Source organism: Trichoderma aggressivum, assembly GCF_033847375.1.
Source record: "Trichoderma aggressivum f. europaeum strain CBS 100526 chromosome Unknown scaffold_006, whole genome shotgun sequence".
Taxonomy (NCBI): Eukaryota; Fungi; Ascomycota; class Sordariomycetes; order Hypocreales; family Hypocreaceae; genus Trichoderma; species Trichoderma aggressivum.
The window spans coordinates 352,492-374,675 of NW_026946372.1; the positions used below are offsets into that span (position 1 = coordinate 352,492).

The following is a 22,184-nucleotide window of genomic DNA, read 5'->3' on the forward strand; positions in this document are numbered from 1 at the left end:
TTCAATATTAGTATATAATACCTATACGAGGTTAATTTGCCAGTACACTCGTTCGTTCGTCTTATCAACAATGGCTCGTTCACTCGCCCTTCTCGCTCTCTCCAGCGCCGCTGCCATGGCTGCTGCTCAATCTACTACCGTCTCTCTGCTGCTGCCGTTTGCCGATCCCCAGAAGATCGTCGCTTCTGTTATTGGCGTCGATAGCACGGCTACGACTTATGCTTATGGATGTCCGCCTGGAACGCCGTCTGATGACTGTGGCTTTGAGAGCAGCCAGACTATTACGCAAGGTCCTACTACTTGGATTTTCACTAATACTTATAATGGTGACGGTGGCGTTTAGTAAGTGACCTTTTGCCCCCATGTCGATGATATAATGGCGACACGGTCATTCTCGATCCAACAACCCCCATCATACGAACATGCAAACGCCATTCCGATGAATACAAGTTAACGTTTCCCATAGCACCGAGGGTGGCCACTGCAAGCTCTCTACCGCAGCAGACATCGCTTCGTGCAGCGTCTTCATGGCCGCGCAAGACACCGCCGGCAGCGTCACTTCCACCTCCAGCACCGGCACCCAGTCCTTCCTGTCCGTCCAGCTGCCCGTCACCATCACCGCCGGTCTCGAGAAGCTCAAGGCTACTCCTGGCGCCTCGGCCACTGACGATTCGACCGCTGCTCCTACCAACACTGGCGCTTCCGAGACGACTGCTTCTTCGGGTTCGTCTACGACTCTTGCTAGGCAGACGACTGCTGCGAGCACGGGTACCCGGACTGCTTCTACTACGGCTGCGCCTAGCAGCACTAATGCTGCTGGTGTGGTGAACGCTCAGAATGGCTTGTTGGCGGGTGTTGCTGCTGTTGTTGGTGGTGTTATGATGTTGTAGGTGAACGGGGAGGATGGATAGTAGGTAGGGTATGTGTTGAGAATTGATGAACATATGAGCCGTTGGTTTTGTGCGAAAGCTGTTTGCCTTTTAGCGTCTTGAATTTGAATTACCGTCATGTTCACTTGTAATAGAATAATTAACGTTGTTGAACAGGACCCTCGCTATTAGGGTGAAGGTGAAAGGGTGCATTGTATGAACATATTCTAGCTGGGCGGCTGTTCCCTAGATGCATGTTGGCTTTGAACAGCATGAATCACGGTGTTCTTTTGTCGTTGCCTGACATGTCCAGTATTTATAGGCCTCTCTTTTCCGACTTGATGATATTCTCAACCAACTATCCATACCACTACTCGCAATCACTACAACACACTTCAAAGTTACACCTCAGTGATTCTCAGCAGTTTCGCACTACTTCAACGATAGACTCTTCTCAGCGTATTCTCACCACTTCCACGATGGGTTCCCCCCAGCAACATGGGTACAGCCTCTACAGCAGAATTCTGCACGGGACCAAGGATGTCTTGCCCAAGTTCTTCTTCATCGCCGTCTACATCGTCGTCATCGTTTACCTCATGGTAATGTTCAGGAAACAACTGGCTTCCAAGCCAACGGACGAAGAATGCCAGCACCAAGATCAACATTATGGGAGGTTTCGTCGACGGGGGGAGATGGAACCTGAGACGCAGGCTTTCGCGTCGGGTCTGGATGTTTCAAGGTACTATGCAGACGTTGTTTGATGCCATCCTCTATAGATACATGTTGTCTTTCCAGGTGAAAAAAATGATACATGTCAGGAGGTAGCTCATGATTCATTCAGTGTCGCGCTGTGTGGTTCGGGGTGTGCTGTCAATGTCTTCTCTGCCGTCAAGCCAGCTGCTGCAGTTGATACATCGGCGAGACTGTATGTGTTTGGCTGAAGTATTAGTCCTTCGATTCTCTTCATAGGGTAGGGTCAAATATACAAATATCGCACCTTTTCATTAATCCGCTTTAAACAGTATGGGCATTTCCTGGAATACTTGATGATGGGATCATGCGAAACAAGCGTATACACGTGCGCCAGCCCGTAAAGCGAAAACCCGACCATGATAAACGACACCATCTGGTAGATAAAGGAGCCGTAGGCCATGACGACGGCGCCGTCAGCTTGCGCCTGGTGCATCGTGTTGTAGCCACCGGCTGGTGAGGAGGCATTGTAGTTGGGGCCGGGGCGGAGGACGGCGAACTTTTCTTCAATGTTTTTGTTGATGGGCAGGATGACGGAGATGGGGGGCATGAGGATTGCGCTGACGAAGGATTTGACGAGGTCTGTGAAGGCGGCGGCGAGGCTGGTTGGTGGTGGTTAGTTTCCATGATACAGATTTCAAATGTTGCTTTGTCTTTGTATTCTCTTGGTGTAGGTTATGTATGCCCTTTATTGTGTAAGTGTGTACAATGAGAAATGAAAGACTGCTCACATCAAACCAAACGCAATCTGCAAAATGTTTCCTTGGAACGCAAAGTCTACGAAGCCGTGAAAGAAGCGCGTCACTCGTGTGCGGCCCCTGTCGAGCAGAGAGTCCGTCTCGCTGGGGCCGCCAATTTCAATATCGCGGGAGGAAGAGGAGGCATCTGGGCGTTTGGAGTTCATGCTTTGGGTGGTTCTATGGAGATGTTGATGGAGATTATAATTTTGGGTTGAATTGATGATTTATAGGTATTTATTATTGAAAAGTAAGGGTTGGACTTGGAGATTCATGCCTGATGTTGGGCGCGAGATCGTCAAAGTCACGAGCTTTGGCTGCTGCAGAGACGGAAGCGCTCAATTCCCTGTTGGGGCAGGATATGACGCAGATGGCGCGGGCTCTAATGCGCTGTTGCGGAGGCTTGGAATAAAGCGATAAACAAGGATAAAAACACCAGTAGCGAGATTATGCTCGCAGTTGATGTCTTATCTAGCATTGCATAAGAGATCTGATGATTTATTTTTGATCTAAAGAGCGCGAATTTCTTGTTTATTTAGAGATGTCATTGCTGTTCTCAGCGTGCGTATTAGTGAGGTTTGCCCTCGTCGTAGCGTTTTTGTATCATGGCCTTTCCACAGCCACCCTAAAACCGGACCATCCAGTCCATAGCCATAACCTGAGCTCTGATATAACGAGCGAACAATAGGAAAACAGAAAAAAAGAAACACGGGGAAATCATTATAGTGCAAGTGTCGCAACCCCCCTTTTTTCTCTCTCTTCTTTATCATTATGCAGACATTCGTCCTAGCGCCAGCACCAGGCAGAGGGAACGGCCGACAAGAGTCATCAAATGTCAGCTTAGAATCCCTCCTTGGAGTATCGCTCGCGCTCCTTCTTCTCCTTCTTCCAGATAAAGACAAACTTGCCCACCCAGAACGCCGACGACAGAATCATCAACGTAGCAGTGACCCATGTGATGGTGTAGAACTTTGTGCCGTTGGTAGCCACCACGGTAACCGGCTCGCCTTCTTTGTTGATAGCATTGACGGCAACGGAACCAGCCGCCGTGGCGATGATACTAGCAAGAGTGATGAAAAAGGCGGCAGCCGATGCGAGGCCCGTGTTTATCATGAGGACGATTCTCTTGTCTCCTAGGACGATGGCTGGGATGCAGGCCAGCATGGCAAGGCCGCTGAAGCCCACGCCCAAGACGTACAAGACGAAGAGGGCCATCAGGGCGGCGTTGAGGGCGTCGACACTGCGCTGGATGGAGCTTGGCCACTGGATCTTGGCGAGGCTGATGTGGAGGGGCCCGATGGATAGCTGGTGGTCCATGAGCGAAGTGAGGTTGAATCGGACTGTTTGCGACTGTGGTTAGCTTGGACTGCTGGGTAGTGAAAGTGAGAATCACGAAAACATCATCAGACTTACCTTGAGGAGCTGACTGAGTGCAGTTGGTGGTGTTGAGCTGAAAGTGCGACGTCGTTGCGTTTGGCCCAAAACCTCCCCAGCAAGCGTTCATGACGTGGAGCGAGTACCAGTCGCTGACGCCCAGCTCGTCGGCAATGTCGTCGATGATGTCGCCGGCGATGTCGTTGATCTTGCCCTTGGCGGCGTCTCCGAGGTCGTCGAGCCCGTCTGTAAACTGGTCCCAGAGACTGTCACCGTCGTCGTCGTCGTCGTCGCTGCTAGACTTGTCGTCTGACGACAGCAAGTTTTGGCCAAGCATCGTGGTGTTTATCTGCATGGCTGTGTTAGTTCTAGGTAAATCGTCTCTTGGTTGGCGATTTTTACTTACTCTAACGACGGCATATTCCTCCATGAAACCCTTCTTGCTTCCGGCAAACAGCGTCAGGTTCGTCAGGACAAAGGCGACGAAGGAGAATATTAGGGGGATGAGAACGGCGAATCTTAAAAGGACAGCCATGATTATTAATTTGTATGAAAGAATGAATCACCAGGATGCAATTTCTAGAGGTATGGAAAGGCGGGAAAATAACGTGTAAGAGAGTGTATCACCAGGATGCAATCCTATAGGTAGGTATGGGAAGGGGAAAATGAATGAGGCGTAAAAGAGAGAGAGTGTGTGTAAATTAGGAAGAAGGGGGGCCGGACGATGACTCTATATAATCGTCGGTTGGGCCATGATTGTGTGAATAAAGCCTGGCTTTGGTCCGTTTTGTTTGATGAAGTGCACACCCACGTTCACATCCAGTTCACTTATGTTGTTAGCAGAATGGATTGGCCCAGAGCTCAAGTTACGCGTATCAGCGCCGGGATCAAAGAGGCAACCAAAAGGACAAGCTGTGGATTGTCGCAGCCCATGTCTGGGATTGGCTAGCCGCGCGACAATCAAAAGTCTTGAAAAAAACAAGTTCGTGGGCGCAAATCTACTGTGGTAGCTTGACGGGAACGATTTGCCTCTGGGATGGCGCTTTGCATCATGATGCTGGCGCTGGGGGTGAATGGTTGGCTGAGAGTGGGTGAATCGTGAACAGGGGTGTTGGTGTTGCTGGTGGGATCGGCAGCAGGGGTCAAACGGCAAACACCAGACAATTGAACAGACATAGTGTGTAAGTCACGGGCTCGTATTGATCCTATAAACTGAATGAATATTGAATAGAATTCTTGAGTGAATTATGTGTGTTATCTTGACCATGGTAAATGCGTCATACAATCATCAATACTGAAGGGATAGCACAAAGCTATTCTCACTTCTGAAATCATCCAATAAGCGGCTCGGATACATGTATTGGTGACTCAAAACCCGGCTCTCGATGCGACAGCCGCGTTGGGCGGCCGTTACAGGGGCCACAGGGCGGATTTCAGATTCCGAGGCGCTGGGCCAATCGATGCTCGGCGCCTACGTGAAACGGGCTGGGCGTTACCAGTCCGAGATTTCCTGAGCACTGATGCGAGTTTCGTGTTTTTATAGCACAAGCCGAATAGCGTCAATATTGTGGAAGACAAATGAAGTGTGCATTTACATGTATATATTTTATTTTCTAATAGGTGCGCTGTGTAGTACGGAATCATGGTTGTGCACTGAGTAACATACAGGGCATTGGAAGCAGAAGGCCACGATCACTCCACGTACTTCCCAGCACTATCGCTATTTTCTTTGAGTGTCTGTTACTATAGATACTCATCTAGAGTCTTCTGTAGTAACCGAGTTCTTCTAGTATGCGATATTACCACTGGCTTTGAATTTGAGATATGAGATGCTAGATAGCAAACTTGGGTTGTTAAATACCCCCCCTTGGGAAATACCCTGTAGCTGTGCAATTACTTGTGTTCCGCGCGAATGCCGTGGTACTAAATTCAACGCCATTGTGATCTGGATTGCTATAATATGAAATGTATTATTGTTAACCTTGAATAATAGCAAAATTTCCTTCCCGATTAATCATATACTGCAGAGCGAGAGGGCTTCTCATCCAAACATAACGCATATTGGCTGACCCATTTTCAATCGCGGTAAGGGGGTTCGTTACATTGTCCGGCCACAATATCTCTGGATACATGTACTCAGGTTCCAGCGGCCTTTATTAGAAGAGAATCTTTATCGAAATCAGATGTGCATGTGCCCTGACGGGGCTGTAGTTGCTATTGGCTAAAAACTACCTACATATGTACATGTAGGCTGCGACAGCGTCATCATGCTGTGGGAGTGAGCCAGAGCCTTGTCTGACAGCTGGGCTTTTTTCTCTCTCTTTGTACCTTACTATAGTACCCACCTATCTATACATGTAATTACAAAAGATTAGTCTCCTTTCCAAAGAAATTGAAACCGATTATAAAGTGAAAATTGGCTAATAAACTGTCGGATCCATGAGTGGGCTATGGCTGCCCAGTACCCAGAGAAGAGTGCATATTTATTCACATCTATGCAAGGGGCAAGCATGAGGAAAAAAGAAGTACCATATGTACATGCACATTAGTTCCCTCCCCGCTCGATACAATTAGGCACCATTGATGCCTAATTTTCTGGATCTCGAGTCTAGAAAGAGTGCCCGACTATATATCCGTAGCCTATTCATCTCGTGTCACTGATAAATAGTACATGTACTCATATGGTCTTCTTGATAACCATTTCTTGATCGAATCATGACGAGGCCTCATGTCGTGGCGGCTCATCTGCCCAGATTCAACTTTCCGCCAGATGAAAAGAAGGCAAAGATATTGGAAATCATTGAAAGAATCCGCCACTGTGATGTCGAGCAAGAAATTGATGTCCCAGAGCTGGTACTGTGCGGCCAGCAATCCTCTGGCAAATCATCCGTTTTGGAGGCTCTTACGGGGCTCGAATTCCCAAAGGGAGATGGCGGTCCTTGTACGAGGTTCCCAATTGAGTATGTCACACATGTATCAAACCACAGCTTTACGTCAAGTTTTTGTCTCTCTGCTGATACATTGCAACTTAGAATACGACTCTTTCCTGGGGCGGAAACCACTTATATAAGAAGCAAAGTGAGGTTTCGCCCACCGCCAACCGGCGTGCCGTCCGAGACGAACAATTTCCAACAAGGGGAAGAGTTGGTGAATATAGCTTCGGACGACCCCAGCGACATAATAAACCGTGCAAAGGAGATTATGAAGATATCGGAAACGGACAAGTTCTCGTACAGTGTGCTGAGTATTGAATATCACTTTCCAGATCCAGCGTCTTCGACATACGCTCCACGGTTGACGCTCGTAGACCTTCCAGGTCTGGTAGCAGTCGTGGACGAAAAAACACTGGAAGAATATACAAGAAACTACATTGAAAGGAAAACAGCAGTCGTACTTGCTGTTGCTGACGGAACAGCTGATCCAGAAAACCTGAGAATACTGAAACTGGTCAATGACTCGGCCTGTGCAGATAGGACCTTTGGCATCATCACCAAGCCGGACATGATGTACCCAAAGTCCGATTTGGAGGCTGCATGGGTGCGCCAAGTGATGGATCCCAAGCCCAGGCAATTTGGTCTAGGAAGCCATGTCGTGTGTAATCGCAGCCCTTCTGAGCTACAACCTGGCGCCTACCAACGCTCCTTGGATGACAGAGATTCACGGGAAGCAGATTTCTTTGCTGCAGAGACACGGTTCCCGCCAAACGCAACCGAGAATGGAGGAAACCAGAAGCTTCCAAACGGATGGCACAGAGTATATGCAATGAAACCATCTGACAGATGGGGCATTCAAAACCTTCGAAACAGATTGGTTGCTTTGCTGTCGGACATGGCGAGTGAGAGAGTATTGCCCATCTACCGTGGCGTTCAAGCAGCAATAAAAAAGAAGCGTCATGAGCTTGCCATACTAAAGGCAAAGGATCCGAAGCAGATCAAGGCACATCTCAAAGACGCCGTCAATCATCTTCGAAAATTAGCCGCGCAAGCTTCTATTGGAAGCTACAAATAAAGAGGCCAATGTGGAAAAGGAAAGGACTCTGACAGAGCACATCAGCATCTTAGCGTCAGCCAAAGCAGATCTAGAGAAACTGCTGGGTAACTATAATAGAGACTGAAGGCTGACGATGGTGTGCATTTGCATTCGTTATCTGCTATATGATAAGGCCGACGATGGCGTCAAGTGCCGTTGACAAGGGTCAATTTGCGGAGACGAAGATTTCCTAATCTGGCAATCTACGGAGTACGCATGGCCCCATCTTGGGCCTCGGCCTTTCATCTGCTTCTGCTCCGTATTATCAATCGTCGATGAGATCGAATGGATATTCACAGCCGTTATTGATATTGACAGCTTGGTAAGCCTCTTCTGTCACCGGATAGATGATGCTGCAATAGAGTTTTGCTTGAGTTTAGGGCACGAGCATGTGGTTCAGGTACATGCGATGCTATTGGCGTATACTCCATTTTCTATTGTTCAATAGCATCCATCGAATATATTACCTGTCATTGTCTCTCCCGTCGTCTGATCCCTCACGCAGCATGGCATTGTTTTACTACACCACCATGGCCTCAAAATCATCTGACCACCATAGCCGGGGATTGCAACATCTCCAGACAAAGCATGACACCAGACCTTTGGGTAGCTCTGCAGCCTGTATTCGCCTGGAACATGCATGACCACCTGCTGTGGGCAACTTCACGTGCATTCATGGATTGGATCCATCCTTCAGCGCCCTGTCAGCGGTGACATTAGCCCGCTGGAGGACCGCTAAGCCCGCTAAGCCCGCTAAAAGAGCCCCCCTGCCCCCCTCCGTCGCCCACACTCCCACGATTGAAGCCTGCAGCTTTCGTCATTCCCATGTGGGAGCCCATTATCGGCTCTTATCTGAACGTCCATTTCTCCTCTCAACACCGCTTTTGCATGCTTACTCGTATGTACCTCCTCCATTGGTCTACCTTTCCTCTTCACATCGCAAACCTCGGAATAGCCTCATCTCCACGAGGCTTGCCCTTTGCCTTTCCTCATCCCCCACCTCGACCAAACTCTGCACCAACCCAACGCCCACTGAAGGCGCTTTGGAGGGGCTCAAGTCGATTCACTGCGCCACTAGCTGTTTCGCTCCCTCCATGGAAGAGTAACGCGCCATACTTTTCTTCCTCTTCCTCTCCCTCTTCCATTCTCGCCCACTCTCGTGTCGTCTCTGTTTTCCCCCCTACGATGCCCTCGCATCGTCCCTCGAATCTACGCCGACACCGTCTCCCAGCACGCTGACGCGATCGACAATGCGATAAGCAACCTCTTCGACCCACCCGCGCGCCATCCATCCCGTCCTTCGTCTTTTTGCTCGTCCAAACTTTCAATCCTCGCTCTCGACTCATCGCTTCGTTTTCTCTTACCAAACCTCACCCTTCGATCCGCACTCCGTTCAAGACTTCACCCTCTTCTCCTCGTCTGCACGGCCTTTCCGTAAACCATGTCGTCTTCTCTCGAGGCCAAGATTGTCGTCTTGGGCGCCCAAAACGTGGGCAAGACGTCCCTTGTGATGCGGTACTGCAAGGGCTCCTTCAACCCAGCCCAGACCACGTCCACCGTCGGCGCCAGTTTCCTGACCAAGCGCGTGGTCGACAATGACTCCGACACTGTTGTGCGCCTCCAGATCTGGGACACGGGTATGTGCATCTGCTGCTTTGCATTGCTGTCGTCTTGTCTTATGCACCCCTGCCGTTTCTTCGCTGGGTGCTGCCTGGACGTCTTTTCATGCCCGATGATGACCTTTTTTGCCTGTTGAAATCACGTAATTCTGCACAATATTTTATGCTGACTCTTTTCGCAGCCGGTCAAGAGCGTTTCCGCTCTATATCCCGTTTATACTACCGCGGCGCCAATGCCTGCATCCTCTGCTACAGCATCACCGATGCCCAATCTTTTCTCGACATGGGCGAGTGGCTCATGGAGCTGCGCCGCAACCTGCCCGCAGACGTTGTGCTGCACGTCGTCGGCACAAAGGCCGACATTGTTGCCCGCGACCCTTCGCTCCGGCAGGTCCCCTTTGAGCGCTGCATCGCCTACGTCGCCGAGAATCTAGCCCCCGGCCTCGGCAGCACGCCGCCGCCGACCGCCACGCCCAATAACGGCCATTCCTATCCCTCAATGGGCGGCGTCGAACCCCGGAGCCCCAGTTCTAAGCGGAGCTCCGGCTTCTGGGGCCAGGAGGTTGGCTGGGACGCTTGTCACGAGATTAGTGCCGAGAGCGGCGAGGGTGTCGAGGAGGTCTTCCGCGTCGTGGCCAGGAAGCTCGTCGAGCAGAACCGCAAAATGCAGCAAGCTCTTCTCCAGGCGACGGCCACCCCGAACACCCCCGGGTACGAATCCGGTATGGACGGAGGGTACTTTGAGGGCATGAATGCCAGAGGGAGCTTCCGCCTCGGACGCGACAGGCGGAGCTGGCTGTTCCCGCCGGGCTTCTCGCCCGCTGTGACCATTGACAGAGCTGGATCCACGCAAGAGCAAGACCAGCAGGTCGACAGCCGGCAGAAACAACGGCGGAGCAGCTGCTGCTAGATGATTGCCCACGATCCTAGAGACTCCCGCTCCATTTCATTGGATTCGCCGCATAGAGGTTTTTTTTTTTTTTTGAATCCCGGCGGCGACATTGGTTATTTTACTACCGTTACTTTTCCTTTTCCTCGGGGCTTCACGGGGCTTTTTTCTCGATTTGCTCATATGGAACTTTTTAGAAGGCTGGTTGGCGTTTAGGATACAATGTACGGACGGGCTGGAAAAGACGACAGAGGCAGAGGACGATAGGAGTGCCGTCTTGCCCAAAGGGTGTTTGCTTGTTTGCTTGTTTTGCTTTGTTATACAGAGGATTGGGAAAGAGAGCTCTCACGAGACATGGCTTGTACTCCTTTTTTTGTTTGTTTGCGGATTATGGTACGGGATATACGGGGGGTTATGGGCAATGGGTTTGATTCACGGTTTTCCCCCTTTTCTTTGCGTCTTTTTCTCTTCTTTTTATACTTGTTGTCTTGGTTGGCTTGTTACGTGTTTGTTCCTTTTGGAGCTTAGGGTAGCGTAGGACTTTGACGAGTTAATATTTTTCATGTTTATGCAGGTCATGGACAGATTCTGCTACAAAATTTCTACACTGACGATCCTTCTGCTGCCTTCTTTGACTGTCCTGACTTGTCCAAATCATCGTCCACCGCTGGGGGAGCTGGAATATCCACGCCGAGGACCCTGTGTTCCATGCCGACGTATCCATCACTCACGACGATAATGTCCAGCTTGCGGGCTTCTTTGGCCTTGGGCTCGGGTAGTTTGAGCACCGTTCGCGCGGAGGGGTACGAGCCCTGGCCGAGAGACTTCTTTGCCCCTGAACCACCCGCGGAGAGACTACCCCAGCCGAGACGTTTCACGGCGAGGACCTCGTCCTTGGCGACGTCCGCGACAATGACGAACCATCCCTCGTTCTGAGGCTTGGGGAATTTGGGGGCCCAGATGCGTGCGTCGCGGTCGACGAGGGGGTTGAGACGCTTGACGTTTACGGTGAGTGAGAGCGTGGTGATGTCGGTGACGGTGACGGCGACGTTGGGGAGCATCGATGCGGCGCGCTTGAAGCGGGCCTGGAGGTCGGATGGGACGCCGAGTTTCTTGGCGAATGCGGCGATTTGATCTTGCGAATACGTGCTGATTGTCGCGAGCGTCGTGTCATTCTTCGTAGAGTCCGGTTCTACGCCGGGCAAGATTGATGCGGGAGGATCAGTAGGCCATCTGGCGCACTTGATGCTCTGAAGAAGCTTCATCATCTGCAGACAACTAGAGAGGAAGCCCATCTCCGTGAGGACATCGATGGAGGCCTGGATGATGCGAATCGCCTGGTCGAGCACACTGGTCTGATCGCCGACGTAATCCGCGACGGGTAGCTCGATACGCGACATGAACGCCTGCAGCAGGAGAAACGACTTGACGTGAGGATCCCACATGGGCAAGTTGAACGAGTTTCCAGGGAAAGGAAGATTCTGAGAGAGCACCTCGTTGACGAGATCTTCGTTGTGGCGGACGGGCAGCTCGTCGTATTCCGTCGCGTGACACATCCACGACAAGGCGTTCAAGAAGCTGGCGTTTGGCTTTGCGTTGCGAGAGAGATACCGAATGGTCATGTGCGAGAGATAGTAGTAGCTCATAATCTTGCCGAGAGGAGTAGAATCGACGTCGCCGTTGGGGAAGACTTCGACGCACTTGGACTCGTCGAGCTCTTCGAGAGATTTATCGACCATGTCAATCATGAACTCGTTGGCTAGCTGCTGAGCGGCGATGGTGCTGTGCTCTTCGGCCGAAATCTCCAGTCCGTAGTAGGACGGGTTCTTGTGCAGTCGTCTGAAGAAGAATGTCCATGTCAGATAGTCGAGTGCGTCTTGTTTATTCATAATCGTCTCTGCAGAGATTTCTGCAGAGATGTGGTTATCCAAGACTTTGTGCAGGGTTGATTCCACGGGGAAACCAGTGTGCAAAAAGTGCTTGTAAAAGTCCTTCTTGGAGTCTTGGGTGAAGATGCGGGCCACACCAGAGTTGTCAAACTGAGGTCGCCCAGCTCGTCCCAGCATCTGCAAGACGTCTGTAAGATCCATGTCCTTGTAGCCGCTGGTCTTGGCGTCGTAGAACTGAGTGCCCTTGACAACGACAAGATGGGCGGGCAGGTTCACACCCCATGCAAGTGTACTGGTTGCGACCAAGATCTGAATCTTGTTGTTCAAGAAGAGCTCTTCTGCAATCTGTCGATCAGATTCGACGAGACCAGCATGATGGAGGCCGATACCAAAATTGATGGCTTCCCTCAGAGCATCGTCCTTGACACGCGACAAGTTGAGCTGCAAATCCTCCTCGTCCATCCGGAGAAAGCGTCGTGGGTTGTCCTCCATACCGCAGAAGTTGATCAAGTCCTTGGCAGTGAGGCGAGTCTGCCGACGGGATGCAACAAACACGATGACGGGCTTTTCAGGGCTGTGGTTCTTGATGGCCAAAAACGTTGGCCGGTTCATAGATTGCATCAATGGGCAGAAGCCTCTAACCTCTGGGAACCCATCGATGTACAGCTCTAGAGGGACGGGACGGACGGAGTGCCTAAAGTTGAAGAGGCCTTCCTTTACACCAAGCCAGTTAGCCAGGTCGGTGGCATTGGCACATGCTGTCGACATGCCAAGCAGCCTGACTTTGTTCTTTGTCGAGGACGAAATATAGTTCATTCCTAGCAAATCAGTTAGCAGTCGAATCATTCAAGATTACGAGAAGAAACATCTTACGAGAAACAATAATCTCCAAAATCGGACCACGGTCTCCAGCCAGCAGGTGAATCTCATCGATAATCACCAAGCTGACTTGCCTAACATATCCTCTGGTCTGCCAAGAACGGGAGATACCATCCCACTTCTCGGGAGTCGTGATGATGATGTCTGCATCCTTGATGGTCCTCGTGTCTGGAGTGTTGTCACCAGTCAACTCAACCAGCTTGAGTCCCAGGGGCTTGGCAAGACGGTTGCCCCAGTCAATGACACGTTCGCGAACCAGGGCCTTCATTGGCGCGATATACACCACCTTGGACTTTGGTCGTTCTCGGAATGCCCACCACATGGCAAGTTCGGCAGCAACAGTCTTTCCACTACCTGTCGGAGAACCCAGAAGAACGTTTGCTGAAGTATGGTACAGAGTATGGAAGATTTGAGTTTGCATCGGGTTGAAGAAGCTGAACCGCTTGGCATAGAGCTCTTCTAGCCCGGGATTCTTGAGTGCGGTGATGGGGAGAGGTTGCAGATTGAGCAAGTCGGTATACACGCTTTCCGTGTCTGGGCGAATGAGATGTTGGAAAGAAACAGGAGTTATCGTCTCAGATCCAAGCCATCGGTCAGAGATTGCTCGAACGTAAATCTGTGTCGGTAACGGGTCTGACAGAGGAATGGTGAAATTCAGCTCGTGCTCATCATGCAACTTTCTCCTGTTGAGAATAAAGTACTCATGGTGGTAAATCTCCGAAGTTTCCGAGTTCTCAACCCAGATATAGAACGATTCAGACGTTCCATGGATGTGATCTTTCCACAAAAAGTCCGGGATAACGTACAACTTGATACGCAACACATCTCGGTTCAGAGGGGCAATCTCGGCCTCCACGTGAACCATTGGGAAATTGTTGAGTATCTTGGCAATATTCTTTCCAGCACCTTGGTTGTGTACCAAGCTTCCTATCTCTGCGGGCTCCATTTCTTTCATGACGTCGATTGTCATGTTCTCTTTAGAGTCGAGTTGGTTTAGGATCGGCTTCGTGAGCTCAAATTGATGAAGAGGATGTTGAAACGGCCAGATTCTCTTCTCAATCGACTTGCACAGGGTCAGAAGCACAAGACATTGGTGGCCCCATCTGCGGTTGAGAGCAAGCATGAACAAGGCTCGGCAAATTCGACCGGATTGCTGAGCAACATAGTTCATATCGTTGGAAAGAGCGAAATCGTCTGGCTGAATCTTGGAAATGTATGACTGCAGCAGAATGTTGGTCTTTACTTGAGGCGTGTCAATGCCCTTGTCAACATCACATGGAACAATCTCCTTGAACTGCAGCAGCTCCTTTGCTTCACTGTCTCTGGACTGGATATTGTCGAATTCTCCACTCATGCTAATCATCTTCAAGACGTCGGCCTCGGTGGCTTGAGGACTCATCATCGTGTTGAATACTTGGATGCTCGTGTGAAGGATGTAGTATTGACTGGCAATGCGGCCAATGTCCTTGCTGCGGAGCTCTTCGGTATTCTCATTGAAGATGATCATCTGCGATTGCTGTAGAGTTCGCGCGGCCTGTATCGCCAATTGACGGCGTCGCTGAACCAAGTTTGGATCATCACGTATTTCCGCCCACTCAATGCCATAAGTCATCGGGCTCCTCTGCATTCGCACAAACAGATACGAGTATCCTATCCATTGGACGGCTTCTGGAATCGACGTGACAGTGCCCAGGGCGATTTCGGCATTGAGATTGTCAACCAATTTGGTCGAGAATTTTGATTCGATGGGCTGCTGTTCCGTTATGGCTGATAAGTAGTGTGGAAGCTTGTCAAGGGTGGTACAGATCATGCCGATACCAGTGTCTTCAAACTGGGGACGACCGGCACGACCAAAGATCTGAAGCACATCGAGAATGCTGAGATCAATAAATTTACCTTCCTGTGCACTGTACACCTGAGTACCCTTGATGACGACTGCCGCAGCCGGCAAGTTGACACCCCATGCCAGAGTAGCGGTACAGCAGAGAACTTTTAGTACGCCATCGGCAAAGAGTCGCTCCATGAGGTTTCTGTCTGCTCTTGCCATACCAGCATGGTGAACACCGATGCCCTTGGAGAGCAGATCTCGAATATCCTTGGACTTGGACTGGCCCATGTCTCGTGATGCCTGGCCAAACTGAGGATGCCCTGATGGGTCGAAAAGATCGACACAGAACTGCTCAATTGCCTTTTGGTGAAGCATCCTTGCCGTCACCATAGTGTCTCTCCGGGAATGCACAAATACCATGACTTGATGATCGCGCTGCAGCATGTCCTTGACCTTGTCGAAGGCAATATTATCCAAGTTGTCTTTGGAAGTCTTGGATCCGGCTTTTCCTTTGACACCGATGAAATGCTGCTCCAGCGGAACAGGGCGGAACGAAGCATCGAAATAAAACAGGCCAGCATACTTGTTCACTTTCAGGAAATCGGCAACATCGACATAATTGGGCAAGGTAGCACTCAGACCAATGATTCGAATGAGCGACTGAGTGCTTTCCACCTGCCTCTCTGTTCGAGCAACCAGAGATTCCAAAACGGCTCCTCGTTCATCGTGAAGCATGTGGACTTCATCGATGATGAGCAGCCTCACCTTCTGCACCAGCTCCGTATCTCCGGTTCCCTTTCTGGTGACAACATCCCACTTTTCAGGGGTGGTGACGATGATTTGAGTCTGGACAATTTCAGACTTGGTGAGCTGCATATCGCCAGTGTATTCTCGGCACTTGATGCCCAGCCATGCAAGACGCTTGCCCAGCTTCTCGGTAACTTCGGCTGCCAGAGCCTTCATGGGCGCGACGTAGACAATTTTGAAATCATCCGTGTTGACAGCAAATTCTATCGCCTCAGGGTTTTCAATGGGATTTGGCTGAACATGCTGACCAATGGTGTGAAGAATCGTGAGCATGGCTGCATCAGTTTTACCCTAGTATAATCATGAGCATTGGTAAAGAGCTTGCCACGAAGTCTAGTGAACTTACTGCACCGGTCGGAGCACAGATCAACATGTTTTCGCTCGTCTTGTATCCAACTGGAAAGACCAAACTCTGCATCCGGTTGAGTGTCTTGTACCCCTTGAATGTATTGCGGCAAAGCCCATCTAAATCTACAATCTTGATGAGCTTCTCTCCGGGCCCGGGTACGCCTTTCTTTCCAGCTGGAACGAAATATTCCTCATATTTCTCAAACTGAAGACGCTCACTACCGACCGGCAGGCCGTACTTTTTGCCAGAAGAGCTCAGGGTGTTTCCCGCATTGTATGCCCTGTAAACGTGAGGGTACTGAGGTTCTTTGGCGTAGCTAGGCGCAAGGGCAGTGTTTTTGTGCTGGTAGTCTCGCGTGCGAAGAGCCTCATCTCTCTGAGCTTTGGTCAAAAGTTTTCGTCCTTGGGTTTCCGGCTGCTCATGGTAAGTTGAGGCGGACGCAACAACTTCATCTTTGTGTCCCAAGAGCTCAATGATAAAGTCCAAGTCATCAAACCCAACCAAATCAGTGAGATGAGCCTGCAGTTCATCCTCAGGCTGGCCAGATGACAGCACGCTCACGATCTGAGTCTGGAAGACATCGGGAGACATGCCATTCTTGGCTGCAATGGAAGCACATTTGGCGGTAAGCCACTCGACCCCAAACCCACCAGCGGCTGCACCGGTCCCGTCCTCGGCAAAGTCGCTGCTGTAGTACTCCTCGTCTTCGTCAGAGACGAAGTCCCAGACGTCGTGGCCGCTGGTGGTGGAGGAATAGCCACCAAAGTCGTCGTCGTCTAGATCGGCATCAGCATCGGGCGCTTTGATGCTATTTTGAGGCAGCTTGAGATTAGCAAGGGCCGCCTGCATAGCAGCAAATTGCTGCCTCCACTCGGCCTCTGCGCTCAACAGATCAGCTGAGGCCATTGTTGGTTCAAGGTCGAATCTTTCTTTAAGCCACAACGAATCAGAAATCGAGAAATCGTAGTCGGTCAGACGCGAAAAAACGTCGCAATCTGTCGCTTTGGTGATCCTGATGCTTAGCGGTCCCTCCTAACCTTTTAATGTCCCGCAGAAATGCTTGGAATCTGGATGACGCATCAAGTACTTGGAGAGTCATACCGACCCATCAATCGCCTGGAAGACATCCGTGGATCCACCCAACAGCGCTGAATCCTGCTTGTTGCACGCCTGGAATTAGCGGGGTCCGCTGTGCGGTAAGGCGCCTAAAATCCGCCCGTGCAGATGATGGCGGAATGTGAATCCCAGCCATGGAACCAACCAACATTAGCGCAACTGAAACTCCTCTTGTTTGAAACCGCAGACGTCTTTCAACATCGACTTCATCCATTTCCCACCTCTCTGACGCGCTCCTTTGGCCTGCAATTTCAACCAGCACACTCGCCGCGCACGACTCTGCACCTCCTTGCTCGAACATCTAGACGGATAGAACGAACCGCGATCAACAAGTCTCGCCCATCATGAAGCTTCACTACATCGGCGTGCGTCCAATCGAGTTGCCCTCCTACCCTTTGTCTTCACCGAGTCCTCGAGCCTAATCGTCCCTCCTGGCTAACACGGCATCTCTCGAGACAGATCATCCGCAACGATAGCCAGCCCGCAGTCGAGATCGCTTCCGAGAAGGAGCTGAGCGCATACTCGCGCTTCACACGCGGCAAGTTCGTCTTCGTCCTCCCCGCAGAAAGCCGGCCTCGTCTTCTCCCAAGGCACCGTCTCGCCCAAACAAACGACTAACAGAGATCTTCTCCAGCTATGGCGAGTTCATGAGCCTTTTCGCAAAGACCGTCGCCGAGCGCACCCGACCCGCCCAGCGACAAGACGTCGAAGAACAAGGTACGGAAAATCCAACCCTCCCTTGCCAAACTCCCCCAAAGGGGGAGAGGAGGAGGGGGAAAAACAAACCATCACCACTCATGAAACCCTTCAACGCTGCTCACACGCATCAACCACAGACTACACTTTCCACGCCTACGGCCGCACCGAGGGCATCTGCGGCATCATCATCTCCGACCACCAATACCCCGCCCTGGTCGCCCACCAGCTCCTCAGCAAAGTCGTCGACGAGTTCCTCACCAAGCACCCGCGCTCCTCGTGGGCCACCGGCGAGCCCGTCCTGCCCTTCCCCGAGCTCAAGGACTACCTCGAAAAGTACCAGGACCCGCAGCAGGCCGACAGCATCATGAAGATTCAGAAGGAGCTCGACGAGACCAAGATTGTCCTGCACAAGACTATCGAGAGCGTATTGCAGCGAGGAGAGAAGATTGACGACTTGGTGGCGAAGAGCGATGGCCTGAGCGCTCAGAGCAAGATGTTTTATCGTATGATACCCTTTGTCTTTGATTATTTTCCTCTTTATGATGATTGGGATTCATTTACTAATGTGGATTTTAAAATTTAGAGCAAGCAAAGAAGCAGAATTCCTGCTGCGTGTTGATGTAATTAGGTTGTTTCATTTGGCGTTGCATGCGGTTCATGTTTCAGCAACAAATGGGGTGTTTGCTTTGAAAGATTGGTTATTACGAAAGACACACAACTCGCACAATACCTCACCTATATTTAATACGTAAACAAACACACACACACAATGGGAAAAGACGAGGGTGTTCACTGCGATTTTGCACACAAATATATAAAAAATACCAAATGATATTTTTGTTAGATTTTTCATAAGACTGCTCAACACAGCCAGTGTTTCGCTTTGTAATGTTTTTATATATCCGCCATCAAAGCTGGCCCCCGGGGCTATGCACTAATGCCATTGAATAAAGTAGAAGGGAATCTTGAACAAGTCGGGCTTATCAAATATGAAGAAGAAGAAAATGACAGATGAAATGGAAGTAAGTGAGGGCATATGAGTGGGTAGCTAGTGATGCACGCCAGGTGGCTAAATCATGTAGAAAACGAAGATGAAAGAAAGAGAGAAAATAAGGGCTTAAAAAAATAGACAAGAATACATCAGTCAGAAACGTAAAAGGTCGTTCCGTCATGCTCCTTCAAGAACCACACGCGAGCTCTTTCGATAGCCACCACCACCACCTTGCGGAGTATTCGCCCGGCTAGCAGGATGAACCAAAACCGGGACCGCAGTCCTCGTCTCAACAAGCCGCTTGTTCTTGTCCAGCTTGATGTTGGAGGCCGCGTCAGGCGCAGGCTCGCCCGGGTTCCTCCTCGAAGCGGAACGGTTCAGAGGCACCAGCAATTTACGCTGCTGCCTTGAGACGCTAATCTGCCGCGCAATCGAGACTTCGACGGCCTCGTACAGGGCCTTTTCGACCTCTTCTTCGTCTGCGTTGGTGCGGATGGACGCCATGGATACTTGGTGTTGGTGTTGCTTCGGAGGCGCAGCTTCCTGAGATGCTGCTACAGGTTTGGCCACGCGGTTTGTGGGTGGAGGAGGCGGTGGCCCTGATGGCTTTTTGAGGATAGATCGCGGCTGTGGTGGCTGTGGTTGTGATTGTGATTGTGTGGATACGGAGGCGGGAGATTCGGATGGCTGATCAGTGACTTTTGGCATGCTGGACTCGGATGGTGATTCTTTGTGATGGAACTTGGAGATGAGGCGCTCACGTCGCTCTGGCGTTGTTTCGGCGTCTGCGGGCAGGGGTGGCTCCTCGTTGGAGGGGGTAGAAACCGATGTAGTTCTCTTTCTCGACTGCGCCGGTACTTTATACATGGCTGGAGTCGGGAAGTTGACCACGGCGGCAGGAGTGGTGTTGGATCGTCTTCGTGAGGAGAGCCTAGGGGGATTGCCTGCTGGGGCCTGGTTGGGCACGGCGAGAGAGTCTGACGGTGTGCTTTCTGGCAAAGGCGAACTTCCTCTCCGTGGTACTATGATCTCGATGGGCACAGAACCATCTCGGTAGCTCTTGGCTGCCGGCAGGTTTAGCCTCTCTATCTTGATTTGTCGTCGGACAGGCAAGCTAGGCCTTGGTGACTGTTGTGACGGCTGCTGCGGCGACTGCAGAGAGTCTTGTGATTGTTGTGGCTCCTGAGGCTCCTCGGGGTTTTCCGACTCTTTTGAGTTTGATCGCTGAGGTCTTGGTGAGGGCGCCGGCCGTCTAGGTTCTTCGGGACGTTGAGGGACCTGGATCTCCAAGACCTCTTGAACCTCTTGAGCTTCCTGTACTTGTTGCAGCTTCGCAGTCTGTTCTGCTTGTGCTTCCAGCTGCGGCTCTTTTGGTGGTTGAGACTCCTGGGCCGGTTGAAGGAAGTATTGGTGCTGCTGCTGCTGCTTCTGAAGAATATTTCCAAACATGATGCTGTAGCGCTCCATTTCAATTGTCGGAATCTCGATACTCAGAAGAGACTGTAGTTGCTTCGGCTGCTCAACCTGAATCTGTGGCGGAGCGGGAGCTTCTCGTGTCGGCGCCGCTGCGTCTCGTGAATTTGGTAGCACAGGCATATCGGGGATTGGATGTCTCGATAAGCTGCTCGAACTGTCCTTGCGTGCCGCTGACCCCTTTCTGTCACTCTCTTTATCGCCACCATTTTTCGCCAAGTTGGAACGACTTCCAAGATCCATGCTCTTTCCCAAATCTGTACCCGCCGCTCGCGAGGCCGGGCTATCGGCTGGCTTAGATCGCTTCGACTTGGTCCTACTAAAAGGATTCCATCTTTTCGACATTGACCTTGACATGCCGTTGGGATTAGAACTGGATTCCGACGCATCTCCCCCAGAAGTCACCGTCGTAAGGACTTGAGTTTGGTTCCATGGTGCCTCGGCAGATCCAGGAGGGTGGCTCGGGCTTCCAAGCGCCATTCCGATCGTAGTCGGTGCGTCGCCTCTGTTCATTGGAGGTGGCGCCAATGAGGATGAAGTTGGTGTGTTTTTGGAAATTGATGCTGGCGACGATACCTCGCGTGGATACGGGATGTGATAATGCCGGATAGCTCGTGCTTCCAAGTGTCTCGTACTCGCAGAATGATCAACAGAGATGGTCGCCTTCGATTCCAAACTGATCTGATCGGTAGACCTGCTATATCCAAACTGATCAACTTGTCTAAGCCGTCCGGCGGCAGAATTGGCATCCAGGCCTGAAGAATGGTAAGGACTGTGGTTTTGAGAAGGGCTAGCAGCGCTTTCAGTCGTGACCGATCCGAGCGACGCGGACGAGGCCGGTTTATAAGAGGACTTGTAATCCCCATCTGCCCATTTTTGCGGGCCCTCTTCCGATGCTGCATAAGTCGGCGTGCTGCTGTGGGCAAGCTCAGATTGGGAGAAATTTTGTTTTTGCAAGGTTGCGGCGTCCCCTGCCCGTACCTTGAACAGCCCCATCGTTCAGCAACCGGGGCCAGACTCTGTGAAGAGGACGAGAACTGGCCTGGGGACAAGTCGATCAGAAGCGATCATGCGATGATTTCCTCCTCTTGGCTCAGAACACGGGGAAGAGGCGTTTGATAAAGGTAAGATGCCTCTTAGCTGGCAACGGCGAACTATCAGCACCAGTCCAGTAGTAGCGCCGAGATAGCGGATCGGCATGAAGACAGTGGCGTTTCGAAATCCAAAACGCAATACCTGTCCTCCGACTTGCACATTCATCCACCTTTAAAGGCCCTGCATTCTTGGCGGCGTCCTTTGGGGGGCACGAGATCAAATGTTACCTACTCACCGCAGCGGGACGGGGCCATCTTCACCTAGGCGACTTGGTAACTTGTTAGAAACCCCCATGTTTGCTTGGATGCTGCAAGCGGAAAGACCCCTAGACGCCGGCGCGGCGCATAACAACGTGCTCGTACAAGTACCAGTCGTATGAGCGCTTCGGTGTGTGTTACTTGATGCATCAAGGCGGCAGACAAAGGCCCTCACCGCCCCTGTAGCGGGAGACTTGGGGCAGCCATGTCATCGAAATGCGGAACTTGGGCCACGATCTTGGCCAGTAGCACAACGCGCGGCACTTCTGGTTGGCAAAGCTATGTTTGAGGTTGATGAGAGGGGTCGCGATGTCCGGATGTTAAGGCGGCTTGATCCGCACCAGGATGGCTAGCCCAGGGCCCAAACAAATGGCTAGCAAGGATTGCCGGATTGGGCAAGCTGGAGAAATTGGGTTCCATTCCGAGTTTGCGGCGGAATTCTGCTCTGTATGAGTACATGACAGAAGGCAGCCTCGGGATAGTTGGGAAAATGGCTGGCATGGATGTGTTTGTAGGATCGATGTAGCCGACGAG

General features: G+C 51.2%; 8 protein-coding genes across 8 annotated transcripts; 4 read left to right on the forward strand and 4 right to left on the reverse strand.

The window, feature by feature from the left end:
* Nucleotides 1-70: 70 nt before the first annotated feature.
* On the forward strand, nt 71-1,630 carry Triagg1_2362 (uncharacterized protein; the record flags this gene model as incomplete). The annotated part of the gene is made up of 4 exons (XM_062896535.1): nt 71-342; nt 467-886; nt 1,047-1,083; nt 1,271-1,630. The coding sequence occupies 4 exons, from the start codon at nt 71-73 to the stop codon at nt 1,628-1,630; spliced, it is 1,089 nt and encodes a 362-aa protein (XP_062758574.1).
* Nucleotides 1,631-1,695: 65 nt separating this feature from the next.
* Triagg1_2363 (uncharacterized protein) lies at nt 1,696-2,523 on the reverse strand (the record flags this gene model as incomplete). The annotated part of the gene is made up of 3 exons (XM_062896536.1): nt 1,696-1,806; nt 1,867-2,221; nt 2,351-2,523. The coding sequence occupies 3 exons, from the start codon at nt 2,521-2,523 to the stop codon at nt 1,696-1,698; spliced, it is 639 nt and encodes a 212-aa protein (XP_062758575.1).
* Nucleotides 2,524-3,196: 673 nt separating this feature from the next.
* On the reverse strand, nt 3,197-4,265 carry Triagg1_2364 (uncharacterized protein; the record flags this gene model as incomplete). Its single annotated transcript, XM_062896537.1, has 3 exons — nt 3,197-3,696; nt 3,770-4,079; nt 4,137-4,265. 3 exons carry the CDS (start codon nt 4,263-4,265, stop codon nt 3,197-3,199), a joined length of 939 nt encoding a protein of 312 aa, XP_062758576.1.
* Nucleotides 4,266-6,445: 2,180 nt separating this feature from the next.
* Nucleotides 6,446-7,738, forward strand: Triagg1_2365 (uncharacterized protein; the record flags this gene model as incomplete). The annotated part of the gene is made up of 2 exons (XM_062896538.1): nt 6,446-6,690; nt 6,763-7,738. 2 exons carry the CDS (start codon nt 6,446-6,448, stop codon nt 7,736-7,738), a joined length of 1,221 nt encoding a protein of 406 aa, XP_062758577.1.
* Nucleotides 7,739-9,200: 1,462 nt separating this feature from the next.
* Triagg1_2366 (uncharacterized protein) lies at nt 9,201-10,288 on the forward strand (the record flags this gene model as incomplete). Its single annotated transcript, XM_062896539.1, has 2 exons — nt 9,201-9,396; nt 9,561-10,288. The coding sequence occupies 2 exons, from the start codon at nt 9,201-9,203 to the stop codon at nt 10,286-10,288; spliced, it is 924 nt and encodes a 307-aa protein (XP_062758578.1).
* Nucleotides 10,289-10,869: 581 nt separating this feature from the next.
* Triagg1_2367 (uncharacterized protein) lies at nt 10,870-16,925 on the reverse strand (the record flags this gene model as incomplete). Its single annotated transcript, XM_062896540.1, has 3 exons — nt 10,870-12,974; nt 13,030-15,961; nt 16,017-16,925. The coding sequence occupies 3 exons, from the start codon at nt 16,923-16,925 to the stop codon at nt 10,870-10,872; spliced, it is 5,946 nt and encodes a 1,981-aa protein (XP_062758579.1).
* A 554-nt stretch (nt 16,926-17,479) lies between these two features.
* Nucleotides 17,480-18,417, forward strand: Triagg1_2368 (uncharacterized protein; the record flags this gene model as incomplete). The annotated part of the gene is made up of 4 exons (XM_062896541.1): nt 17,480-17,500; nt 17,595-17,677; nt 17,770-17,852; nt 17,972-18,417. The coding sequence occupies 4 exons, from the start codon at nt 17,480-17,482 to the stop codon at nt 18,415-18,417; spliced, it is 633 nt and encodes a 210-aa protein (XP_062758580.1).
* Nucleotides 18,418-19,002: 585 nt separating this feature from the next.
* On the reverse strand, nt 19,003-21,294 carry Triagg1_2369 (uncharacterized protein; the record flags this gene model as incomplete). Its single annotated transcript, XM_062896543.1, has 1 exon — nt 19,003-21,294. The coding sequence occupies one exon, from the start codon at nt 21,292-21,294 to the stop codon at nt 19,003-19,005; it is 2,292 nt and encodes a 763-aa protein (XP_062758581.1).
* Nucleotides 21,295-22,184: the final 890 nt, after the last annotated feature.